The sequence below is a fragment of the Plecotus auritus genome (genome assembly GCF_963455305.1).
Source record: "Plecotus auritus genome assembly, chromosome: 8".
Classification (NCBI taxonomy): domain Eukaryota; kingdom Metazoa; phylum Chordata; class Mammalia; order Chiroptera; family Vespertilionidae; genus Plecotus; species Plecotus auritus.
In genome coordinates this window covers 43,657,369-43,679,283 of record NC_137782.1, presented here as the reverse complement: position 1 = coordinate 43,679,283, position 21,915 = coordinate 43,657,369, and the positions used below count along the sequence as shown (strand labels likewise).

Here is a 21,915-nt window from a genome sequence, read left to right as displayed (position 1 = left end):
GATGTTTTCATCTAAAACTTTATCGGCTTCCCTTTTCTTTGGAGGTGGTCTATCAATCTATAATCTTAACTTCTCTTCTGACCCTTTTGTGCTGTCGCCATTCTGTAGAGTGTTCATAGCATAGATTGACAAAATGCCAGTCACCCAACATCCAACTTGAAACAATTTACTTTGCTCAAAAATTGTACTATTCTCTCCTCCTTTTCCCTGTTTTTCTATCTTTTTCTACCAACCAAAAAAAAAAATGTTTTTTTATCTTCATATTTAGACACTAGAGGCCTGGTGTACGAATTTGTGCATGGGTGGGGTCTGGCAGGCCCGCCCAGATGGGGGACCATCAGGGGCTGGGCCAGCTGGGGGGAGGGGCCGCGGGTGGTTGGCCAGCCTGCCCTGCCCCCTGATCGGGGTGTTGGGGGCCGATCGGGGGTGGGGTGGGTGGGGGGAGGTGCCACGGCAGGGCTCCAGGTGTGTCTGGCCCGTCTCGCTCAGTCTGGATGATAGGCTGGACCCCAGCAGCAAGCTAACCTACCAGTTGGAGTGTCTGCCCCCTGGTGGTCAGTGCATGTCATAGAGACTGGTCGACTGGTTGACTGTCTGTCCCCTGGTGGTCAGTGCATGTCATAGTGAGCGGTTGAGCGGCTTTAGCATATTATTAGCATATTATTAGCATATTATGCTTTGATTGGTTGAACGGCCGACCTGCTGACCAGACACTTAGCATATTAGGCTTTTGTTATATAGGATAATGATATATTTTTTGTGAGGTGAGAATAGTGTCTGTTCCAGAGGGAAGTATAATTTGCATATCGACCGTCTACAATACTGGCTGTGCTCATGGATGGTGTTCCTTTTGCAGAACCTCATCTGCTCCGAGTGTGGGGATGAGTTCACTCTGCAGAGCCAGCTGGCCCTGCACATGGAGGAGCACCGCCAGGAGCTGGCCGGGGGCCGGGCCCACACCTGCAAGGCCTGCAGGAAGGAGTTTGAGACGGCAGCGCAGCTGAAGGAGCACATGAAGAATCATTACAAAATTAGGTATGAGCCTCTACTTGGGCTTGGGAAAAATTTGTATAATGTATTAAGAATTGGCAAATTTTGCTGTGATTGGTTAAAAATATTAGCTAATCTGGTGTAGTGTCAGGATGTCTTTTATAATGTGTAGCTCATATCTACAGTAGGAAAATTGAGCTCAGAAATTAAAAATAGGTTCCAGGCTGTCTGGGTAGACAGTTTTAGCCAGTATTTTAATGTTGAAACTGTAGAACAAGGTGCTGGTGTTGTTTTTACGGGCAGGTAACACTGTGTAGAGTGGATCAGTGAGGTTCAGTTTAGGTCCTTTTTAATGCATTGATTTATTTATACTGTCTCACTCTTTACAATTTACATGAGCCTGACATGGTGCTTAGCACACATGTAGAAACACGTATGTCAAGCCATGCTACTTGTATGTCTCCAATTTGCAGATGTATGTGTGTATTTAAATTTAGGCATGGTTACTAATATTATGAGCTCTAAAACTAGACTATTAGGGGTAAACATGTGCCTGGTACGGACCAAGTGAAAGAATCAGTCAGTGCAACCATTTCAGAAGGTGGTTGTATTGAGAAGGAAGTAAAATTGCATTGATCTGGGCAGTGAGAGCCCACCAGGCCAGGCAGGTGCTGTGGCTGAGTTTGAAGGACACAGGGCCTGGGACTGTGGGGCCTTTCTTGGAGGCTACCGTGGGAATGAGGCTTTTATTCTGGGTGCGGTGGAAGCCATCAGAGCATTTTACACACCGAACGGCCTGCCCTGACTTTAGGTGTGGTGTGGCTGCCCTGTGGTGGGGTTGAAGCAGCAGACCACTGAATCGGCACCATGGGGAGACAACATTGTAGAGGGACACGGGGTCATCTTTGGAGATGTTCTGGGGTGAAACCAGCAGCCTTTGGAGATGCACTTGAAGTCGGGGTCAGGGAGAGGGAAGCATGGGCCCTACTCCCCAGGCGTAAACTTGCACATTGGGGGTTGCCCTTTCCAGTCACAGAGAGGAGCAGGCTAGGAATAAAGGAAGAGTTTTGCTTGCGACACACTGGAGTTGAGCCACCCTGAGCCATCCCCAGAGGTCGAGCAGAGTTAGAGGTAGGGGGTTGGTGCTCAGTGGAGGTGTCAAGAGTGGTTGAAAGTAGGACTTGGGAGGTCACCATTATCAGGTGGTGTGAAATGAAGGGACAGGAAGAAGTAGCAGAGGAGCAGGTGGAGGTACAGATTACAGCTGCGCAGACTTTGGTGTCTGACCATCACAGGCGAAGCTTGTCTGTGAGAGGCATTCCACCTCAAACACAAACTGTTTCTCTGTCATTACACTTGGAAAAATGAGTTCTTATGATACTGGATACACAAAACTAATACATGTATGTGTGTACGTATGTGTGGGTGGGGGACACACACACTTATATGGGATTGACTTTTCACTGAAGCATGTTCTCCTGACCAGCCAGTTAACCTTTCTGGAAGGATTTTACTGTCGAGTTTGTAACACAAGGGAGACGACTTCATGAGCACCCCTTTTATTATACTAGGATGTCAAGTACGAGGTCATACAATCGGAATGTCGACAGGAGTGGATTCACGTACTCATGCCCGCACTGTGGAAAGACGTTTCAGAAGCCCAGCCAGCTCACTCGACACATCAGGATACACACAGGTGTGGAACATGCTTACCTCTGGATGACTCATGATGTGGTGCACAGGAGAGAAATGTGCCCAGAGCCCACTAGACCTAGAATTTAACTTTGGCATTTCCATAGTTTGCTGTGTAATCTGGGTGTCAATTTTGAGATTTTGGGCTAGGCAAGGGGATATCTGAGTCTGCAGTCACAGGGGGTTGTTCTAGCTGGAAGGATGGTTTGGGGCCCTGAGTCTGGGTAACCAAAGTATTTCTGTTTTAACCCGTCAGAGGCTCTCACAATTCTGTGTCCATTCTCCCCGCTCCCTAGGTGAAAGGCCCTTTAAGTGCAGTGAATGCGGAAAAGCCTTTAACCAGAAGGGGGCACTGCAGACTCACATGATCAAGCACACAGGCGAAAAGCCCCATGCCTGTGCCTTTTGTCCTGCTGCCTTTTCTCAGAAGGGGAACCTGCAGTCTCACGTGCAGAGAGTGCACTCGGAGGTAAGCCGGGCCTGTGGGCTGTGGGTTTCCCAGGTGTGCGGCTGCTCACGGGGCTGCGGAGGTGACTGTCAGCACAGCCGTGAGACACGGGCCTGTGGTGGGACACTGAGATGCTCCAGAAACCTCCTCTAAAGATTAGTTGCTGAATATTATTCAGTCCTGTGATGAATCTCTTCACAAGGTGTTAGGAATAGACTGAAAGTCTTATGTAAGTTCAAGGCAGCCGCCACAATGTAATAACTGAGGTGGGCTTGATGATGGTGAGAGAATAGGTGCTTGGACCTGCCCCTTCACTTCCTGCCTTCCTCTGCAGGCTGTGTTGTAGTATTGCAGCAGCTGACATGCAGTGCTGGGACTGGTGATGACAAGTTCACCTACCATTTGACAATCCTTCCTAACTTGCGCACTTTATCCCATGAATGCTCAGTCAGAGTTATATCTGTATCTGTCTAGCCTTCATTTCAGGCTGTGTGCAACCCTTTAGGAAATTGAGAACATACATCGGACATCTTCTTACTAAATTATAATAACTGACAACTACTTTTTTTTACTCTAATATAAAAAAGACTGTGATATTTCATTTAATCTCATGCTACAATATTGATCAAAGAACTGGGTCATTTATTCTAGAGCTATCTAATTTAAAGGAAAAAGTAATGTTAAAGGGTTACATTATTACTGTCATTTTTAATGCAATGGTCAATTATGTGTCCTAATTCAAATGTTTTTATCTAATAATTAAGTGTAAAAAATAATTTTTTCTCCTATTCTTTAAGGTCAAGAATGGCCCTACCTATAATTGTACAGAATGTAGCTGTGTATTTAAAAGTTTAGGTAGCTTAAACACTCATATCAGCAAGATGCACATGGGTGGGCCACAGAACTCCACGAGCTCTGCAGAGACTGCTCATGTTTTAACGGTAAGTTCAGTGAGCTGGCTGGTAGAATATTCTTTTACCAAAATCTATCATCTCATAATCTTTAAAATTGAATATTACTTAGAATATTATTTATTACCATGGAGGTGCTATGAAGTTTTTCTACGTGGTTGTATGGTGCTACTATTTTTTAATTAGTAAAGAACAATCAATCTTTTAAATTTTAGAATAGTGTTAGATGATTCTGATTTATGGACTATCACCTGAACCAATAAAAATAAGACAAATAGAATCATCAATTTATTGAATTGGAATTCCTGCAACATTATTGGTAATTACCAGTGAATATTCTTTATCATTATTCTATAATTTAAAAATCAAATATCCTTTTAAGCTATATTTCTCCCTAAGGTGACAGTGATAATTTTTCCTTAGACTTTGGATTTTGGTTGGGGAACTAAATTGTACTTTTCAGTACATGTATTTAAAATTGTATGACTTCACACACACACTTACTCTTTTTTTTGGAGGGATTCTATAGCTCAGCCTCCTCAGTCTGTTACTTCCACCTCTCAATTGATAATAAGTGGCAAAATCTAAGCACAGTGCAGTGTCATGGCAGTAGACCTTAGACAGAAGTGTGAGAGTGTGGGTGTGTGCTTACAGTGAGCTTGGCTGAGAGTCTGTGGCTTCCACAGCTGCCTCCTGCCCCACATGAGTGTTTGTCTTTAAGCATCAGGCTCACGGTTACTGTTCGTTTTTTCCTTCCTTTTCTCACAATATTCCTAGCTTGGGATTGATACCTCAGCTTACTCTCCATCAGGGAGGGTGTTGTAAATAAGTCAAGAAACTGGGGAATGATTAGTGCCTAATAATTAAGTCTTAAAATTCTATTTTGGACTGAGTATTTTTTAAAGAAATTTTCATTGTGTAAATCGACCAAATAGTAAGAGTTTTCACCATTTCCTTCAGCACAAGGCAAATCAAATATGTAGATGTAGTGACTAATCTGGAATGATAATCCAGATAATTTAAAAAATTATCTTGATAAATACCTGAAAATGCAGTGTAGGGTTGTGGAAACCTGAACACTTCCTCTCTTTCCCTGTTGCACAATGTGAGGGCCCAGCATCGTTGCACGAGCCAGTTTCAGGACTGCCTGGGAGCCCATGTTCAGCCTCTGGGTCAGTGGTTCTCAACCTTTCTAATGCCACGACCCTTTAATACAGTTCCTCATGTTGTGATGACCCCCAACCATAAAATTATTTTCGTTGCTACTTCATAACTGTAATTTTGCTACTGTTAATGAATCGTAATTGAAAATACCTGTGTTTTCCGATGGTCTTAGGCTCTACAGCAGTGGTTCTCAACCTGTGGGTTCTCAGCCTTTCTAGTGTCACGACCCACAGGTTGAGAACCGCTAGCAGGGTCGCCTAAGACCATCGGAAAACACAGATATTTACATTACGATTCATAACAGTAGCAAAATTACAGTTATGAAGTAGCAACGAAAATAATTTTATGGTTGGGGGTCACCACAACATGAGGAACTGTATTAAAGGGTCACGGCATTAGAAAGGTTGAGAACCACTGCTCTAGGTTCTTTGTGGCTCTTGTTTTGCATCTCACTTTAAAAAAAAAAAATATGTTTTTATTGATTTTAGAGAGGGGAAAGGAGAGGGAGAGGTAGAAACATCAATGAGAGAGAAACATTAATTGGCTGCCTCTTGCATGCTCCCTACTGGGGATCAAGCCTGCAATCCTGGCATGTGCCTTGACCAGGAATTGAACCAGCAACCTCTTGGTGCATGGGACGATGCTCAACCAACTGAGCCAAGGTCGAGGCTGCATTTCATTTTTCTAACTCTTGGCCTTTTTGCTCTACTTTTATGGGTTTTCCTCAGCTTCATTTTATGATTCTCTTATTGATATTTTTAGCTACAATTTTTAATTTCTGGAGCTCTCCTTCATAATCAGCTTGTTTCTTTTTCAAGACATGCTTTTCTGGTTTATTGTACTTTCCTTGGAAACCTAATTAGCATTTTCCTTCTAAAAGTTCTCTTCCTTCTAGAGTCTCCTGCCTGGGGTCATCTGCCAAGGCTCCCTCTTTCAGATGTAATTCTTATAACCCTTGTGCCCATTTGTATTTTGGAATGAGGCAACAACAAACCCTCATGTGAACTTTTCACAGAGGATGGAGCTGGTTCATCTCCAAGGTCCCTTTACCTGAGATGGGCCAAGGAACCAGTTCCCAAACTTGGGGTCCCTGGAGGCAGCACAGAAAGGACTTTGTGTTTAGTCTGGGGACCTAAGTGCCACAAAAGGCTTCAGGTTCTCCCTAAATCATTGTTTACTTTTATTTCTTTTAGAGCCCCCCACCCCCTTTTTTTTTTGCCTGAAGGTAAAAGCCTCACTGCCCTCTTTCACTGGAGGAAGCCAGGGGTTAATTGTCAGTCCAAAGTAGTTTTCCCATGGTTTTTCTTTTCTTTATTATTAGACTATAAAAATAATTTTTAGAGCAGCTTTAAGTTTACAGAAAAAGCGGCAGGGAAGTCCATTCTCCCCCTCATTACTAACACCTTGTGTGGGTGTGGTGCCTTTGTTAGAGTCCAGGGCGGAATGCTGTGTGTTATCAGTAGCCAGAGTCCACTCTGTGCTGTGTGTGCTGTAGGTTTTGACAGACGTGTGATGTCCTGCATCCACCATTACAGAGCATACAGAGTCGATTCTCCTTCCTCTGCTCCACACCGTGTTTGTGACGAGGCATTTCAGATTCCTGAGTTTCTGAGGAATTGGATCAGCCCTCTCCTCAGATGTACTGAGCTGTAGCTTCACAGAGCATGTATTCCTCCAATGCTTCGCTTCTCCAGAAGAGTTTTGAATTTTTTGCCCACAGTGGATTCTTTCTTTTTTTTTTTTATTGTTTAAAGTATTACACATAGTAGTACATATATCTCCTTTTTTTCCCCCATTGACCTTCCCCCAGCCTCCCCTACACCCTGTCGCATGCCCTCATCCCACCTCCCCAGTGTCTTGTGTCCATTGGTGTGCTTATATGCATGCATTCAAGTCCTTTGGTTGATCTCTTTCCCCCCATCCCCAACACTCCCCAACCTTCCCCCTGTAATTTGACAGTCTGTTCGGTGCTTTACTGCCTCTGTATCTATCTTTTTGTTCACCAGGTTATAATGTTCTTTATTTTCCATAAATGAGTGAGATCATGTGGTATTTTTCTTTCATTGCCTGGCTTATTTCACTTAACATAATGCTCTCCAGGTCCATCCATGGTGCTGCAAATGGTAAAAGTTCCTTTTTTTTTATAGCAGCGTAGTATTCCATTGTGCAGATGTACCATAGTTTTCTAATCCACTCAGCTGCTGATGGGCATTTAGGCTGTTTCCAAATCTTAGCTATGGTGAATTGTGCTGCTATGAACATAGGGGTGCATATATCCTTTCTGATTGGTGTTTCTAGTTTCTTGGGATATATTCCTAGAAGTGGGATCACTGGGTCAAATGGCAGTTCCATTTTTAATTTTTTGAGGAAACTCCATACCGTTCTCCACAATGGCTGCACCAGTCTGCATTCCCACCAGCAGTGCACCAGGGTTCCTTTTTCTCCGCATCCTCACCAGCACTTGTCGTTTATTGATTTGTTGATGATTGCCATTCTGACAGGTGTGAGATGGTACCGCACTGTCGTTTTGATTTGCATCTCTCGGATAATTAGTGACTTTGAGCATGTTTTCATATGTCTCTTGGCCTTACTTCTGTCTTCTTTCGAAAAGATTCTATTTAGGTCCGTTGCCCATTTTTTTATTGGATCATTTATTCCTTTTATTAAATTGTATAAGTTCCCTGTAGATGTTGGAGATTAAACCTTTATCAGTGATAACATTTGCAAATATGTTCTCCCATGCAGTGGGATTTCTTGTTGTTTTGTTGATGGTTTCTTTTGCTGTGCAAAAGCTTTTTATTTTGATGTAGTCCCATTTGTTTATTTTCTCTTTAGTTTCCATTGCCCTAGGAGCGGTATCGGTGAAGAAATTGCTTCGGCATATGTCTGAGATTTCTCTGCCTGTGGATTCCTCTAGTATTTTTATGGTTTCCCATCTTATGTTTAAGTCCTTTATCCATTTTGAGTTTATTTTTGTGTATGGTGTAAGTTGATGGTCTAGTTTCATTTTTTTGCATGTATCTGTCCAATTTTCCCAACACCATTTATTGAAGAGACTCTCTTGACTCCATTGTATGTTCATGCCTCTTTTGTCAAATATTAATTGAGCATAGTGGTTTGGGTCGATATCTGGGTTCTCTATTCTATTCCATTGGTCTATATATCTGTTCTTGTGCCAGTACCAGGCTGTTTTGAGAACAGTGGCTTTGTAATATAGCTTGAAATCTGGTATTGAGATCCCATTTACTTTGTTCTTCTTTCTCAGGATTGCTGTGGCTATTTGGGGTCTTTTTTTATTCCAGAAGAATTTTTGGAGAGTTCGTTCTAGGTCTGTGAAATATGCTGTTGGTATTTTAATGGGAATTGCATTGAACCTATAGATTGCTTTGGGTAATATGGACATTTTGATGATGTTGATTCTACCAATCCATGAACATGGTATGTTCTTCCATCTGTTTATGTCTTCCTCTCTCTCTTTATTCAGTGTCCTGTAGTTTTTTGCATATACGTCTTTTACCTCCTTAGTTAAGTTTATTCCTAGGTATCTTAATTGTTTTGGTGTGATGGTAAATGGGATTGTTTTTTAGTCTCTTTTTCTGTAAATTCACTATTGGTGTATAGAAATGCCATAGATTTCTTGGTGTTAATTTTGTATCCTGCTACTTACCGAATTCATTTATTAAGTCTAATAATCTTTTGACGGAGTCTTTAGGGTTTTCTATGTACGAAATCATGTCATCTGCGAATAAGGACAGTTTTACTTCTTCTTTTCCCTTTTGAACGTCTTTTATTTCTTTTTCTTGTCTGATAGCAATCGCTAGTACTTCCAGTACTATCTTGAATAGGAGTGGTGAGAGTGGGCATCCCTGTCTTGTTCCTGTTCTTAGGGGAAATGGTTTTAGTTTTTGCCCATTGAGTATGATGTTGGCTGTGGGTTTGTCATATATGGCTTTTATGATGTTGAGATATGATCCTTCTATTCCCACCTTGCTGAGAGTTTTTATCAAAAATGGGTGTTGGATTTTGTCAAATGCTTTTTCTGCGTCAATTGACATGACTATTTGATTTTTCACCCTCAATTTGTTTATGTGATGTATCACGTTTATTGATTTGCGGATATTGTACCATCCTTGCATCCCTGGGATAAATCCGGCTTGGTCATGGTGTATGATCTTTCTGGTGTACTGCTGGATCCGATTTGCTAGAATTTTGTTGAGGATTTTGGCATCTATGTTCATGAGGGATATTGGCCTGTAATTCTCTTTCATTGTGTTGTCTTTATCTGGTTTTGGTATTAGGGTGATGCTGGCTTCATAGAATGAGCTTGGAAGTGTTCCTTCCTCTTGAATTTTCTGGAATAGTCTGAGGAGGATAGGTTTTATTTCTTCCTTGAATGTTTGGTAAAACTCCCCTGTAAGGCATCTGGCCCCAGGCTTTGTTTGCTGGAAGCTTTTTGATGACTGCTTCAATTTCTTCCATAGTTATTGGCCTATTGAGGTGTTTAGATTCTTCCTGATTGAGTTTTGGGAGGTTGTATTTTTCTAGGAATATGTCCATTTCCTCCAGGTTGTCCAGTTTGTTGGAATAGAGTTGTTCATAGTATTTTTTAAATAATACTTTGTATTTAGGTGGGGTCTGTTGTTATTTCTCCTCTTTCATTTCTGATTTTGTTTATTTGGGTCTTGTCTCTTTGCTTCTTGGTGAGCCTGGCTAGAGGTTCATCAATCTTGTTTATCCTTTCAAAGAACCAGCTCTTGGTTTTGTTGATCTTTTGTATTGTCTTTTTGGTCTCCATGTTGTTTATCTCCGCTCTGATCTTTATTATTTCCTTTCTGCTTACATGGGCTTTTGTTGTTGCTCTCTTTCTAACTCTTTGAGTTGTAGGGTTAGGTAATTTATTACCATTGTTTCTTGTTTTTTGCAGTAGGCTTGTAGAGCTATGAACTTCCCTCTCAAGACTGCTTTCGCTGTGTCCCATAGATTTTGCATTGTTGTGTTTTCATTGTCGTTTGTTGCCATGATGTTTTTTTATTTACTCTTTGATCTCTCTGGTAACCCAGTCATTGTTTAATAGCATCCTGTTTAGTCTCCATGTGTTTGATTTTTTTGGATTGTTTTTATTGTAGTGATTTCCAGTTTTGTGCCACTGTGATCTGAGAAGATGCCTGATAGGATTTCTATCTTCTTGAATTTGAAGAGACTTTGCCTATGTCCCAGCATATGGTCTATCTTTGAAAATGACACCTGTGCACTGGAGAAGAATGTATATTCTGTGGCTTTGGGGTGAAATGTTCTGAAGATGTCAATTAATTCCATCTAGTTTAGTGAGTCATTTAGGATTGATGTTTCTTTGCTGATTTTTTCTTTAGAGGATTTGTCCAATGGTGATAGTGGGGTATTAAAGTTTCCTACTATGATTGTATTGCTGTCAATCTCTCCCTTGATATCCTCCAGGAGTTTTTTTTATGTATTTGGTGCTCCTGTATTGGGTGCGTATATGTTTGTTTACCAGAGTTATTTCTTCTTGTTGGATTGCTCCCTTTAGTATTATGAAGTGGCCTTCCTTATCTCTTTTTAGGTCCTTCATTTTGAGATCTAATTTGTCAGAAATAAGTATTGCTACCCCAGCTTTTTTTCCATTTCCATTCGTCTGAAAAACCTTTTTCTATCCCTTTACCCTCAGTCTGTGTGTGTCTTTTTTTCTGAGGTGGGTTTCTTGTAGACAGCAGATATATGGGTCATGTTTTCTTATGCAATCCATTACCCTGTGTCTTTTGATTGGGGCATTTAATCCATTTACATTTAAAGTTATTATTGATAGGTACTTGTCGCCATTTTTATTCTTTACCCCTGTGTTCCTTCTTCGCTCCCTATTTCTGTTTTTTTGTTTGTTGTTGTATTTTTTTTTTTTTTTTTTTTTTTTACAGCAGACCCTTTAGCATTTCTTGCTGGTTTGGTGGTGATAAACTCCCTTAGTCCTTTTTGGTCTGTGAAGCTCCTGATTTCACCTTCAATTTTGATTGATAGCCTTGCTGGGTACAGTATTCTTGGATTCAGACCCTTCCTTTGCATGACTTTGTATATTTCATTCCATTCCCTTCTGGCCTGATGTGTTTCTGTTGAGAAATCAGTCGCTAGCCTGATGGGGGATCCTTTGTAGGTAACTTTCTGTCTCTCTCTGGCTGCTTTTAATATTCTTACTTTGTTGTTGGTGTTTGCCAATTTAATTATAATGTGCCTTGGCGTAGGTCTTTTGGGGTTCATTTTGCTTGGGACTCTGTGAGCTTCTTGGATTTGTGTGGGTTTTTTCTTCCCTATATCAGGGAAGTTTTCTTTCATTATTTCTTGAAACAGGTTTTCTATTCCTTGGTCAGTTTCCTCTCCTTCTGGCTCCACTATTATGCAAATGTTGTTTTGTTTCATGTTGTCCCAAAGTTCCCTTAGGCTCTCCTCCTGCTTTTTAATTTTTTTTTCTATTAGCTATTCTATTTGGATATTTTTTAATACCTTGTCTTCTAGCTCACTGATGTGGTCCTCTGCTTCTTCTAATCTACTCTTGATGCTTTCTATTGAGTTCTTTACAGCAGCAATGCCATTTTTCATTTCTTCTTGGTTCTGCTTCATTTCCTCTTGGTTCTCACACATATTGTTGAATTTGTCTTCCATTCTTTTCAGCCACTTTATGACCATTTCTCTGAATTCTTTCTCTGACAGGTTGCTTGCCTCTATTTCATTTACTTCCTTTTTTGGTGATGCCTGCTTTTCTTTCAAATGATGGCTGTTTCTTTGTCTCCCCGTGATCTTTCTTCTGCGGGTGTCTGCTTATGTAGTTCTCTCTCTCCTGTGTTGATTTAAAGGCACAAAATACAACACAACAAGGTACAATGCACAAGGCACTGAACACAAATGTATTCATGATATTAATAACCCCAAATAAAGGTGACTATCAGAGAAAGGCGAATTAGAGGATAGGAGAGAAAGAAGAAGAGAAAAAAAAGGAGTGCAAAAATGAAATTGGGAAAAGGAACAAAAAGTAAGAGAGAAAAGAGAGAGAATAAGAAAGAAAAGGGGAAAAAACTATATATGGGGAGAAAACTCCAATAGAACAGCCACTAATCCCAACAATTGCCAGCAACAAGTACCTGGAGATGAATACAAACTACAAACAACTAATATCAAGGAAGTCGAGGGAAAACAGAAGCAAAAAACAAACACAAAACAAAAAAACAAAAACAAAAAGCAAAACAATCTCACAAATAAGCATAAATATAATCAATATAATCAACAATCAAGCAAACAACAACAAAAGGACAGAGAGAGAAAAAATTTTGGATAGTGAAGAAAGAGAAGAGAGAGGTGTGTATGGACTTGGAGCAGGGTATTGGAAATTAGATATATAAGTAGGGTGAAATTTTAACAGGGGGTAAAAAGAAGGAATAGGGAAAATCTAAAGCATGAATAGGGTAAGAGAAACAGGACAACAAAACGTGGAAAGTGAGGAAGAGAGTGTTGGCATGAAGGTAAAGTTTAGATAGAGTAAAATGATGCTAAAGGAAAGATGAAAATAGAATGTAGAACACTAATCCCAAAGTAAAATCAAGAGAAAATAAAATACTTTTTTCTAAAAAAAGGTAAAATAGTAGTAGTAATAATACTCATTGAAAATAATAATTGAAAAGGTAAAATCAAGTGAGGAAAAAAGAAAAAAAATTTAGTTTCTTAAGTAAAAGATAAAATGTGCAGTAGTGAAGGTCATTCACTTCCTCTACTGTTCTGTTTGGCACACCTGTTTCCTAGTCAGGACAGTTTTGAAGTTCCCTGCGTTCTGCTGCTCCTCAGTGTTGTAAGGCAGTCCTGATTTTTAAGCAGGCAGTATTTCTCTATTTCATATTTTCCTTTATTTGTTTTCACACAAGAGTCAATTTGTGATTCAACCCCTGGGTGGCAGTGTTTCTGGATTGACCTCCGGGTCTGTAGGTCCTCTCTAGCTAGTGTTTAGATTTGTTTTCCCTGTGGTACTTAATACTGGTTTGGTGGAGTGGGTTGCCCCAGAGCTGGTTCTCTGATGGTTATTCCCCGCTCTGATCCCCAGGTTCCAGAAAAACAACTTTCCTCTGCAGTCTCTTAGAGCGACCCCAATTGGGTGATCCTATGTATTGGGCTTAGTAATCAGAAGCAAGGATTTAAAGAGGAAAAGAAAAAAAAAAAGAGCCAGAGTAAGTGTGCGAACTCCAGGGCTGTGCGCAAATCTGTGCAGTCTTTTTTCCCCTTGGGTCTAAGCAGCTGGCACATTTTTAAAATTTTTAGGTTGTCCTTTTGCGCCCAGATCAAAATGAGTTGCTTTTTAGAGTTCCCTTCTGTTAGCAGCTCTGCGGACCCCCTTCCACATTCACGGATCACGCCAGCCCCAACAGCCACGGATTTTCCTAGGCGAAGACTTCCCCAGGTCTTCAGCTCCCGCAGTGCGCGTGTTTCTCTCTCCTGCCGGGAACAGAGACCTCACCTTATCCCAGTCGAAATCTGACCTTTCCGTGGTGGAGTGTAGAGCTCCTCTGAATCCTCATGCTTGCGCCACTCGGGGACTGATGTTCTCGGGTTCGCAGCTGTCCGGTGGGTGCTGTAGTTGTAGATTTTCAGGCTTCCGATAACATCCACTTTCCCCTTCAAGATGGCGTGGTCTCCACATCCGAGCTGGTCGCTCTGGGAGGGAACCCAGCAGCAGTGGGGGCTGCCCGGTCAGGGGAGCCCCATCCAACAGTCCCCCACAGTCTCCTGGAGTATAGCTGTCCCTCGACTCACCAACAAACACTCCCCGTGTGACCACACACTCTCCCTTTGTTTTCTCTCTCACACACTATCTTGCATTCTGCCTTCCGGTTGGCAGCCATCTTTTTTCTCCAGATTCTTTCTTATTTCCTTTATTTTGTAACTCTTTCTATCCTTTCATTCTAATAGGTAACAGGAGTCTGAGGTTTGCTCAGTCCCCATCTTGAATTGCTAGTATCTGCTAATACTTAATAAACTTTAAATGCTTGTAGTAGAAAATTCACTGAATATGATCTTTTAAGAGCCAGTGTTGTGCCAAAACATAAAAATTAATGAGACAGTATATTTAAAATTTGGGATAGAATTAGATTTTAATGCTTATAGGGAAGTTATGCTTCTTTCTTTTTTAAAAAAATTGAAGTACTAATTAATGTAATTGTTTATATTTTTTAATAACAGGCCACGCTGTTTCAGACTTTACCTCTTCAGCAGACAGAAGCCCAGGTCCCGTCAGCTGTGAGCCAGCAAAGCTCACAGGCGGTGACTGACGTCATCCAGCAGCTGCTGGAGCTGTCAGAGCCTGTGGAGTCTAGCCCGGTGCCCCCGCCTGGCCAGCCGCTCAGCATCACCGTGGGCATCAGCCAGGACATCCTACAGGTGAGTGCACTCCAGTTTTTGGCTGTGTCTGTGGGAGTCTGGGCATTGCTACTGGGAAAGAAATAAAGGGCGCTTGTCAGAGTAAAGGAATCTTCACTGAAAATGTGTCCTAATTGAATAAGTTATAGTGAAGTAAAATAGGCTTATTTAATTACTTGTGGACAGTGCAGAATTCTAAATGATTTATTAATCTATACACTTTTTAAAAGTTTAAAGCCCTAATTTTTCTAAGTAAATTTACTTTAAAAGAATGGGCTTCTCAGAACTTTCTTGTGTCTGTCCCTGTTGACATAGCAATGTTTCACTGTTTCCTGAGGTTGTGCTGTAACTATTTGGAATCACCTCTGTGCTGTCTGTGTGTGTGTGTCCCATGCACGTTGGGGAGGCAGTGGAGGAGGAGGGGGAGGGTAGAGAATGGAGTTCTTTCCTGGTTCTGACCAGCCAGCCTCATGTCCAATCTTCATTTCTAAACAGATGGCCTTGTTCCTCCTCCTCTCTAGTATGTACTTACTATAAAAGCTAACCTCTCCTCCACCCTGTGGGGACAAGTTGGCCAGATGTCACAACAGCGACTATCTTAAGAGTAAACCCAGTGTAACTTAAAACTGATTTCCAAATCCTTTCAGAGACAACCAGAGTTGTCTGAGGTCACATACCTAAAAGTCAAATTAATTCACTAAAATCCCCTTTAATTGGGAAATTTCAAAGCTTGCTATACCATGTTTGGGTGGAGGTGAGATGTCAGATATTAGAAGGGATATGTCAGCCTCAAACCTTTGGTTGTGTCACTTACAGATGGTTCCTTGGAAATGCAGACTTACGTTTCTAGGCGGTAGCATTACAGTTCTGTAGGTAAGGCTGACTTGGTTGCAGGTTTGGGGCATTGGATCTCCTAACCTTCGAGTTTTTTCTGTCTCAGCAAGCCTTAGAAAACAGTGGGCTGTCTTCAATTCCAGCTGCAGCACACCCCAGCGACGCCAGCCACCCCAAGAGTTCCACTGTTCAGGGTCAGGATCCGGACCTTCCCGACGTGCCCAGTGAGCCAACTGACCCTGTAGATGCGGAGCCGGAGAAAGAACAGGAGAGCCCAGAGAAGCCAGACAAAAGGGAAAAGAAGCTGATAAAGAAGAAATCACCATTTCTACCTGGTAATTTCATTGTGCTTTAACCTTTAGATGTTTGCTTATTTTGAAGAAATACCTTTCTTTTTCTTCTGAAGGTGATGATTGTTGAAAGTTCTGATAATGTCTACCTCATAGTTAGTATTCGTTTGATATTTAAAATTGAAAACCAGGAGATAAATTTGTTAAACTATCTCTTTTCCATGGGCTGCCTTCTTCCCATGATTCGAGTCTCCCCCTGACTCTTTCCAAGGGCTTGACCTTAGTTGTCACTGACCCTTCTATGCTCTAGCCCATGGGTGGGCAAACTTTTTGACTCGAGGGCCACAATGGGTTCTTAAACTGGACCGGAGGGCCGGAACAAAAGCATGGATGGAGTGTTTGTGTGAACTAATATAAATTCAAAGTAAAGGAGCGGAGGGGAGAGCAAGAGAACCGGATAGAACAGCCGGATCCGGCCCGCAGGCCGTAGTTTGCCCAAGGCTGCTCTAGCCTTTCTTGCCTCTGAGGCTGTGCATTCTGGCTACACTGCTATGGCTGCCTTCGCCATCTCTTCCCTTCCTTCCTCCAAGTGACGGTGCCACCACCGCTGACCTGGAAAGTGCAGCGCTCTGCTCTAAAACCCCAGCCTTTCCCTTATACTCATCTCTGCTTCTTGGCCTTTGAGCCTCCATAATCTGCCCCACAGGTATGTCCCGTCTTCCCACCCCTGCTCTTTTGGTGCAGACTTACCTGACAGTAACGTGGGACTCCTGCTGTTCCTCAAGGCCTCACCTCTTCTGCATGCCATGCTTCCCGGCTGTTCTACATCAGGAAGGCCTTCTCCCTCCCCTCCTCGAATTCCATACCCACACTCCTGTGGGTGGCGCTCCTCACAGAAGTTCCCTGCAGAGGGCTCCTCCCCTCCTTTCTCTGTCCTGTGGTCTCTGTTAGCGGTTGTGGTAGTGGAGTAACTTGTGTTCCTTTCTGAATTCCCTGCTCCCTCAGCATGTCTCTTTGCACAGGGACAGGGTTACTACATCTTTCTTGAATAAAATAGATTCCTGTCTTTTGGGTGGAAGCTTTCCCATGAAAATATTTTCTTAGTGGCTCTAACTCTCTACCTCTCCCAGTTGTCTTGGGGGGAACTGGGCTTTCTTGCTACACAGCGTGGAATGATGTTTTCATCTCCGTTCACTTCTGAGTATGTATTTCCTCGTTGTTAACAGGTGGTTGTGAAATCCTCCTTTCTCAGCCCACACAGCACTATAGCCTGCTCTCCTTTCCCCTGGATCTGCCCTTCCCCAGGCGAAAGTGGACAATGGAATTTGAACAGTTTTTCATCAGGATTTTCCTAGTAGCGAGGAAGGCAGGAAGGAAAAAGGGCTGTTTGCAAAATTTGTGTTATGACAGGACAGCCTGGCAGGTCACAGGGTGCTTGCATTTTGAATATCTACTCTCCATACACCTGTTGAATGAGCGGAGATCCCCAGTGGGGGGTGGAGGCTTGCATCCGAGTTAGCACTGGCTGCATCTGTATTCGTCATGCCGGAACTTCTGAAAGTGCACTGACATAAAGGCCAGACCTGCTTCCTGCGAGTCCAGGTAGCAGTAGCTCCTCAAACTGAGGAAGGTGGGCTTCATTCTGCTGCCTCTCCCAGCTCTCCAGGGGTTGGGATCAACTTCTCTTCTGTGCTGAGCATTAAACAGATTTCAGAATGGAGTTCTGGTCAACCTTACCTATAGTATTGTAATAGGGAGGGTTGTGCTTACAGAGTTCGTAAAGATTCTACAAGTTAATTTTTGAATAAGTTAAATACATATATACAGTACTGAGCAAGGTTTTGCAGTTCTAGTAAATTTTAGATTTAATTTTTCATTTCTGTCTATCACTCCTTTTCCCTTTATTTTTCTATATGACACTTTTTATTTTGGCCAGTATTTTCTTTCAATTTTACTATGTAAAATATACTTTTTAAAATAAAAAATGTGTAACATTGGTGCTTTTAAATCAGTTAATTTATGAAATCATTAAATCATAACAATTCACAAATCATTCAATGTGTAGGACACACATTGGTGTTGAAATAATTTAAAGAACTGTAGTTGTGATGTAGCAAAAAATTTGCTTTATTATATTTCCCCCATACTTTGTATCCACACACAGAAAAGAAAATTAAAATTTTCAAACATTTTCTATTCAGTAGTTAAAAAAATACGCTGTTTTTCACTGCTATGGTCTTTATAAAGGACTTGAGTTAAAGTTTTAAATAATAAAAATTAAGGTACCAGGATAACTCTGCTGTATGTTTCAACAATGTTTTTATACTGAACAATTTGAATTGGCATGTAAACAACTTCTCTTGTCACATATCTGTATTTGGGGGAAATTATTCCCAGTGTATAGAAAAATCCCATATACTGCAGTAAGCTGAAGGTAGTGTTAAAAAGACCAGTATGAATGACAGGAAAAAAAGTGCTTCTTTATGAAGTGTTGTGTTCCTGATGCTGATGTGAGCACGGGAGACTCAGACCCTAGGGTTGGCTCTCTGGAAATACCCTTTTAGGTAATTTTTAAGAATTTTGGCATCAGGCTCTTGGAGTGCTTGGGAGAACTCTTAGTTATTTCTGTAGCTATCTGCATGGAGGGTAGGTGTTCTCATTGAATGCACCGCACACATTCTGGCCATTTGAAATGGATGGTTTCCAGTGGCCCTGTGCACACAGGTGAAGTGATATTGTTTATGCACCTGCCTGGCACAGAGGGTGCTAGGGCATGTGTGGAGGCACTGCGCCTCTAAACTAATCAGCAGCCCACCTATCCATCTTCATGTGCCCGGGTTCTACCAGCTTTGGTCTCTGCCATTGGATCTGGAATTCGACTGTCCTTGGGTGACAGTGACATTCTAGGAACCTCACACCGCATGACTTTGCAGGAAGCTGAGTGACCCTCCCTAAAGAGCAGACCGTTCTCTGCTTCTGCTTGGCGGACAGCACTTCTAAACTGCACAAAGCAGAGGCAGGACTGTGTTGTAACCAGGTTCCTGCACCTGGTCCCTAGGAAAGAGCTCCCGGAGGCTGCAGTTCCACTTCCAACATGTGCTCTGAGGTGGGTGGGTGAACAAGACTCTGCTTTCTCCAGGAAGATAGTCATGCTGCCACTCCCTGCTGAGGGCTGGCAAAGACTTTGTAAATAGTCCAGATATGCTGCTGGTTCTGCCGGCAGGGGCGGCGACATGGCCCACACAGGCTGCTAGAGACGCCTGCTTTCCTCACCTTGTGCTGTCAGTTTTTATAACAGAATTTAACTTCTCCATTAGTGTCCAGAAAGCTCTGCCGTGCATGTATGATTATACCACTACACCATGTTCCCTTTGAGGGCAGGCCCATATCTGCGGTCGCCTGTGGCACATGGTGAGCACATAGTGCGTGCTCTGCTTCCGGGGGAAGTGATGTGGTCTCAGAATGTACCTCGATTTTTGCATTTACTGGCATCTGACCTTGGGCAACCTAGTTAACCTTGAAAATGTCAGCTTTCTCCTCTGGAAAGGGGGCAATCCTAGCTAATAAAAGAGTAATATGCAGATTGACCATCACTCCAACACACAAGATGGCTGCCCCCATGTGGTCAAAGATCCTGCCCCCATGTGGACACAAGATGGCCACCACAAGATAGCCAGCAGGGGAGGGCAGTTGGGAGGGACCAGGCCTGCAAGGGAGGGCAGTTGGGGGCGATCAAGCCTACAGGGGAGGGCAGTTAGGGGTGACCAAGCTGGCAGGGGAGAGCAGTTGGGGGCGACCAGGCCTGCAGGGAAAGGCAGTTAGGAGGGACCCAGGCCTGCAGGGGAGAGCAGTTAGGGGTGACCAGGCCTGCAGGGGAGGGCAGTTAGGGGTGACCAGGCTGGCAGGGGAGGGCAGTTAGGGATGACCAGTCTGACAGGGGAGCAGTTAGGCATCAATCAGGCTGGCAGGGGAGTGGTTAGGGGGTGATCAGGCTAGCAGGCAGAAGCGGTTAGGGGCAATCAGGAAGGCAGGCAGGCAAGCAGTTGGGAGCCAGCAGTCCTGGATTGTGAGAGGGATGTCCGACTGCCCGTTTAGGCCCGATCCCAGTGGGATCAGGCCTAAACGGGCAGTCGGACATCCCTCAAGGGGTCCCAGATTGGAGAGGGTGCAGGCTGGGCTGAGGGACACACACACTCCCGTGCACGAATTTCGTGCACCGGGCCAATAGTGGTAGAATAAAAGGAAGAGAATTGAGAAAGTCCATGTAAAGTATGTAGAATGGTGTGACACATAGGAAGTGGTTAGTGAATACAGATAGTTCAAAATTATTTTGTAGATAGGTGAAACTTGCTCATGCCACACAATTCAAAAGATACAAATGCTATACAGTGAGAAGTCCCTTGGTCATCCTTGTCCTTTACCCATCCTTCCCCAGGGCAGCTGCTGTCACTGGGTTTTTTTTCCTGTGTCTTTTACACAGGCCTGGGCATATTATTACATGTTTCATACTATTGTTTTTAGCAGGATGGGTGGCATACTGTATATTATTTTGCAGTTTACTTTTTTCTACCTATCTTATTTTATAAAATGCCTGGGTCCTATCCCATTTCAGGTTAGGTGCAGTCTTTTGCTAATACAAACATGCTGCAGTGGATAGTTTGTGGCTGTGTGGTTTCACACATGAAAATGCATCTGTAATGCACATCTGCAGAAGTGTCAGAGGTTGCACAGGCTAAGCCCTATAAAGATTTCTTTAAGGTTTTAATTTTGAAATAATTTTAGGCTTAACTGAAATGTTCCAAAAACAATACAAAGAATACTCATATGCCTTTCATCTAGATTCCTCAAGTATTAACATTTTCTTACATTTGCTTGCTCTTGACCTGGGTTTTCCCTCAATTTTCTGAGAGTGACCTGCAGATATAGTTAACACCCTGATAACTCTTAACTTCTTGAGGGTGTATTTCCTATGACCAAGGACACCACCGTCTTGCATACCTTTAGTGCAGTTATCAACGTCAGGGTGTGAAAGCTGATCCAGCCTGCAGACCTGATTCATTATTTGTGTTACTAATGTGCTTGATTAACAAAAAGAAAAACATTTGTAAGTACTTTAGAAAATTTGGTCAATATCACCTACTTCTTTGCTTGGAGTCTTTGGGATTCACATGCCCAACAACATAGGAGCACCTGTCCCCTCACAGGGAAGAGATTGTTACCAGAGCTCTGGGATCCCTTTACTCCTCTCCTGGGTTAAAACCATTCTTATTGTGGTTCTAATTTCATTTCTTAGAAGGAGTATGGTTGAGCAGCTTCTCATGTTAAAGAGCACCTGTGTTTTCCATTGGATGGATTTGATTTTTATTTGCTGTGATTAATATGCTAAGGATGATAGTATCTTGTGAGCTGTATTTATAGTTCATGTCCTTTTCTGATTTGTTTGCCTTTGTGTGTGTGTGGTTTTTTTTGTTTGTTTCTTTCTTTTTTCTTCTTTTTTTTTTTTGTTTTGTTTGCCTTTCTGAGTTAAAAGGGAGAGAGAGTTTGTTTTTATATAGCCAAATGGAGAGAAATATTTTGTTTTCATATAGTCAAATTGGTCAATGTTTTATGACTTTTGGACTTGTGTAATAGACTTCACCACTAACATTATGGATAGCAACCTCTTTTATCTAACAGTTTCATACTTTCATATTTTAAACTAAATCTTTGACTCAACTTTATTTTGTTCCTAAATGAGCACCCAGTGTACAAACACATTTCTTTATGTTGCGGTTTCCTCAATGAAGTGCAATGCCACCTTTCCCATCTGTTATCCTCTCAGACCTGTGTGGGTCTGCCTGGACTTTATTGTACCTCACCCATCTGTGTTTTTATTCATGTGTTGTGGTACCGAATGGTTTTAGCATTAATAGGGAGCCCAGTCCTTTCTTGCTACACTTTTTTGAAAGTGTATTTTTGACTGTTATCACATATTTTTCCATATCTGCTTTAGAATCATCTGCTAAACTTCCACAACTGTAGTTCTAAAAAAGTCCTATTGATATTTGTATGTAAATAATTTAACTAGGGAGATTTGATGCCTTTATAATGTTAATCTTTATACCAAAGAATAGAGTGTGCACTTTCATTCATTCAGATCTTTTCTTTTTCAAATTTTAGTCGTATTTTAAAATTTTCTTCTGGG

The 21,915-nt window shown here is 42.2% G+C and overlaps 1 protein-coding gene across 1 annotated transcript in view; it reads left to right on the top strand.

Annotated features, from left to right (window-relative positions):
* Positions 1 to 21,915, top strand: part of ZNF236 (zinc finger protein 236) — a 91,083-nt gene that overhangs the window by 21,155 nt on the left and 48,013 nt on the right. Inside the window, exons 4-9 of the mRNA XM_080683382.1 lie at positions 857 to 1,035; positions 2,562 to 2,686; positions 2,979 to 3,151; positions 3,928 to 4,071; positions 14,431 to 14,628; positions 15,548 to 15,776. Of these exons, the coding sequence (XP_080539508.1) occupies positions 857 to 1,035; positions 2,562 to 2,686; positions 2,979 to 3,151; positions 3,928 to 4,071; positions 14,431 to 14,628; positions 15,548 to 15,776 (1,048 nt within the window). The remainder of the gene's footprint in view (positions 1 to 856; positions 1,036 to 2,561; positions 2,687 to 2,978; positions 3,152 to 3,927; positions 4,072 to 14,430; positions 14,629 to 15,547; positions 15,777 to 21,915) is intronic.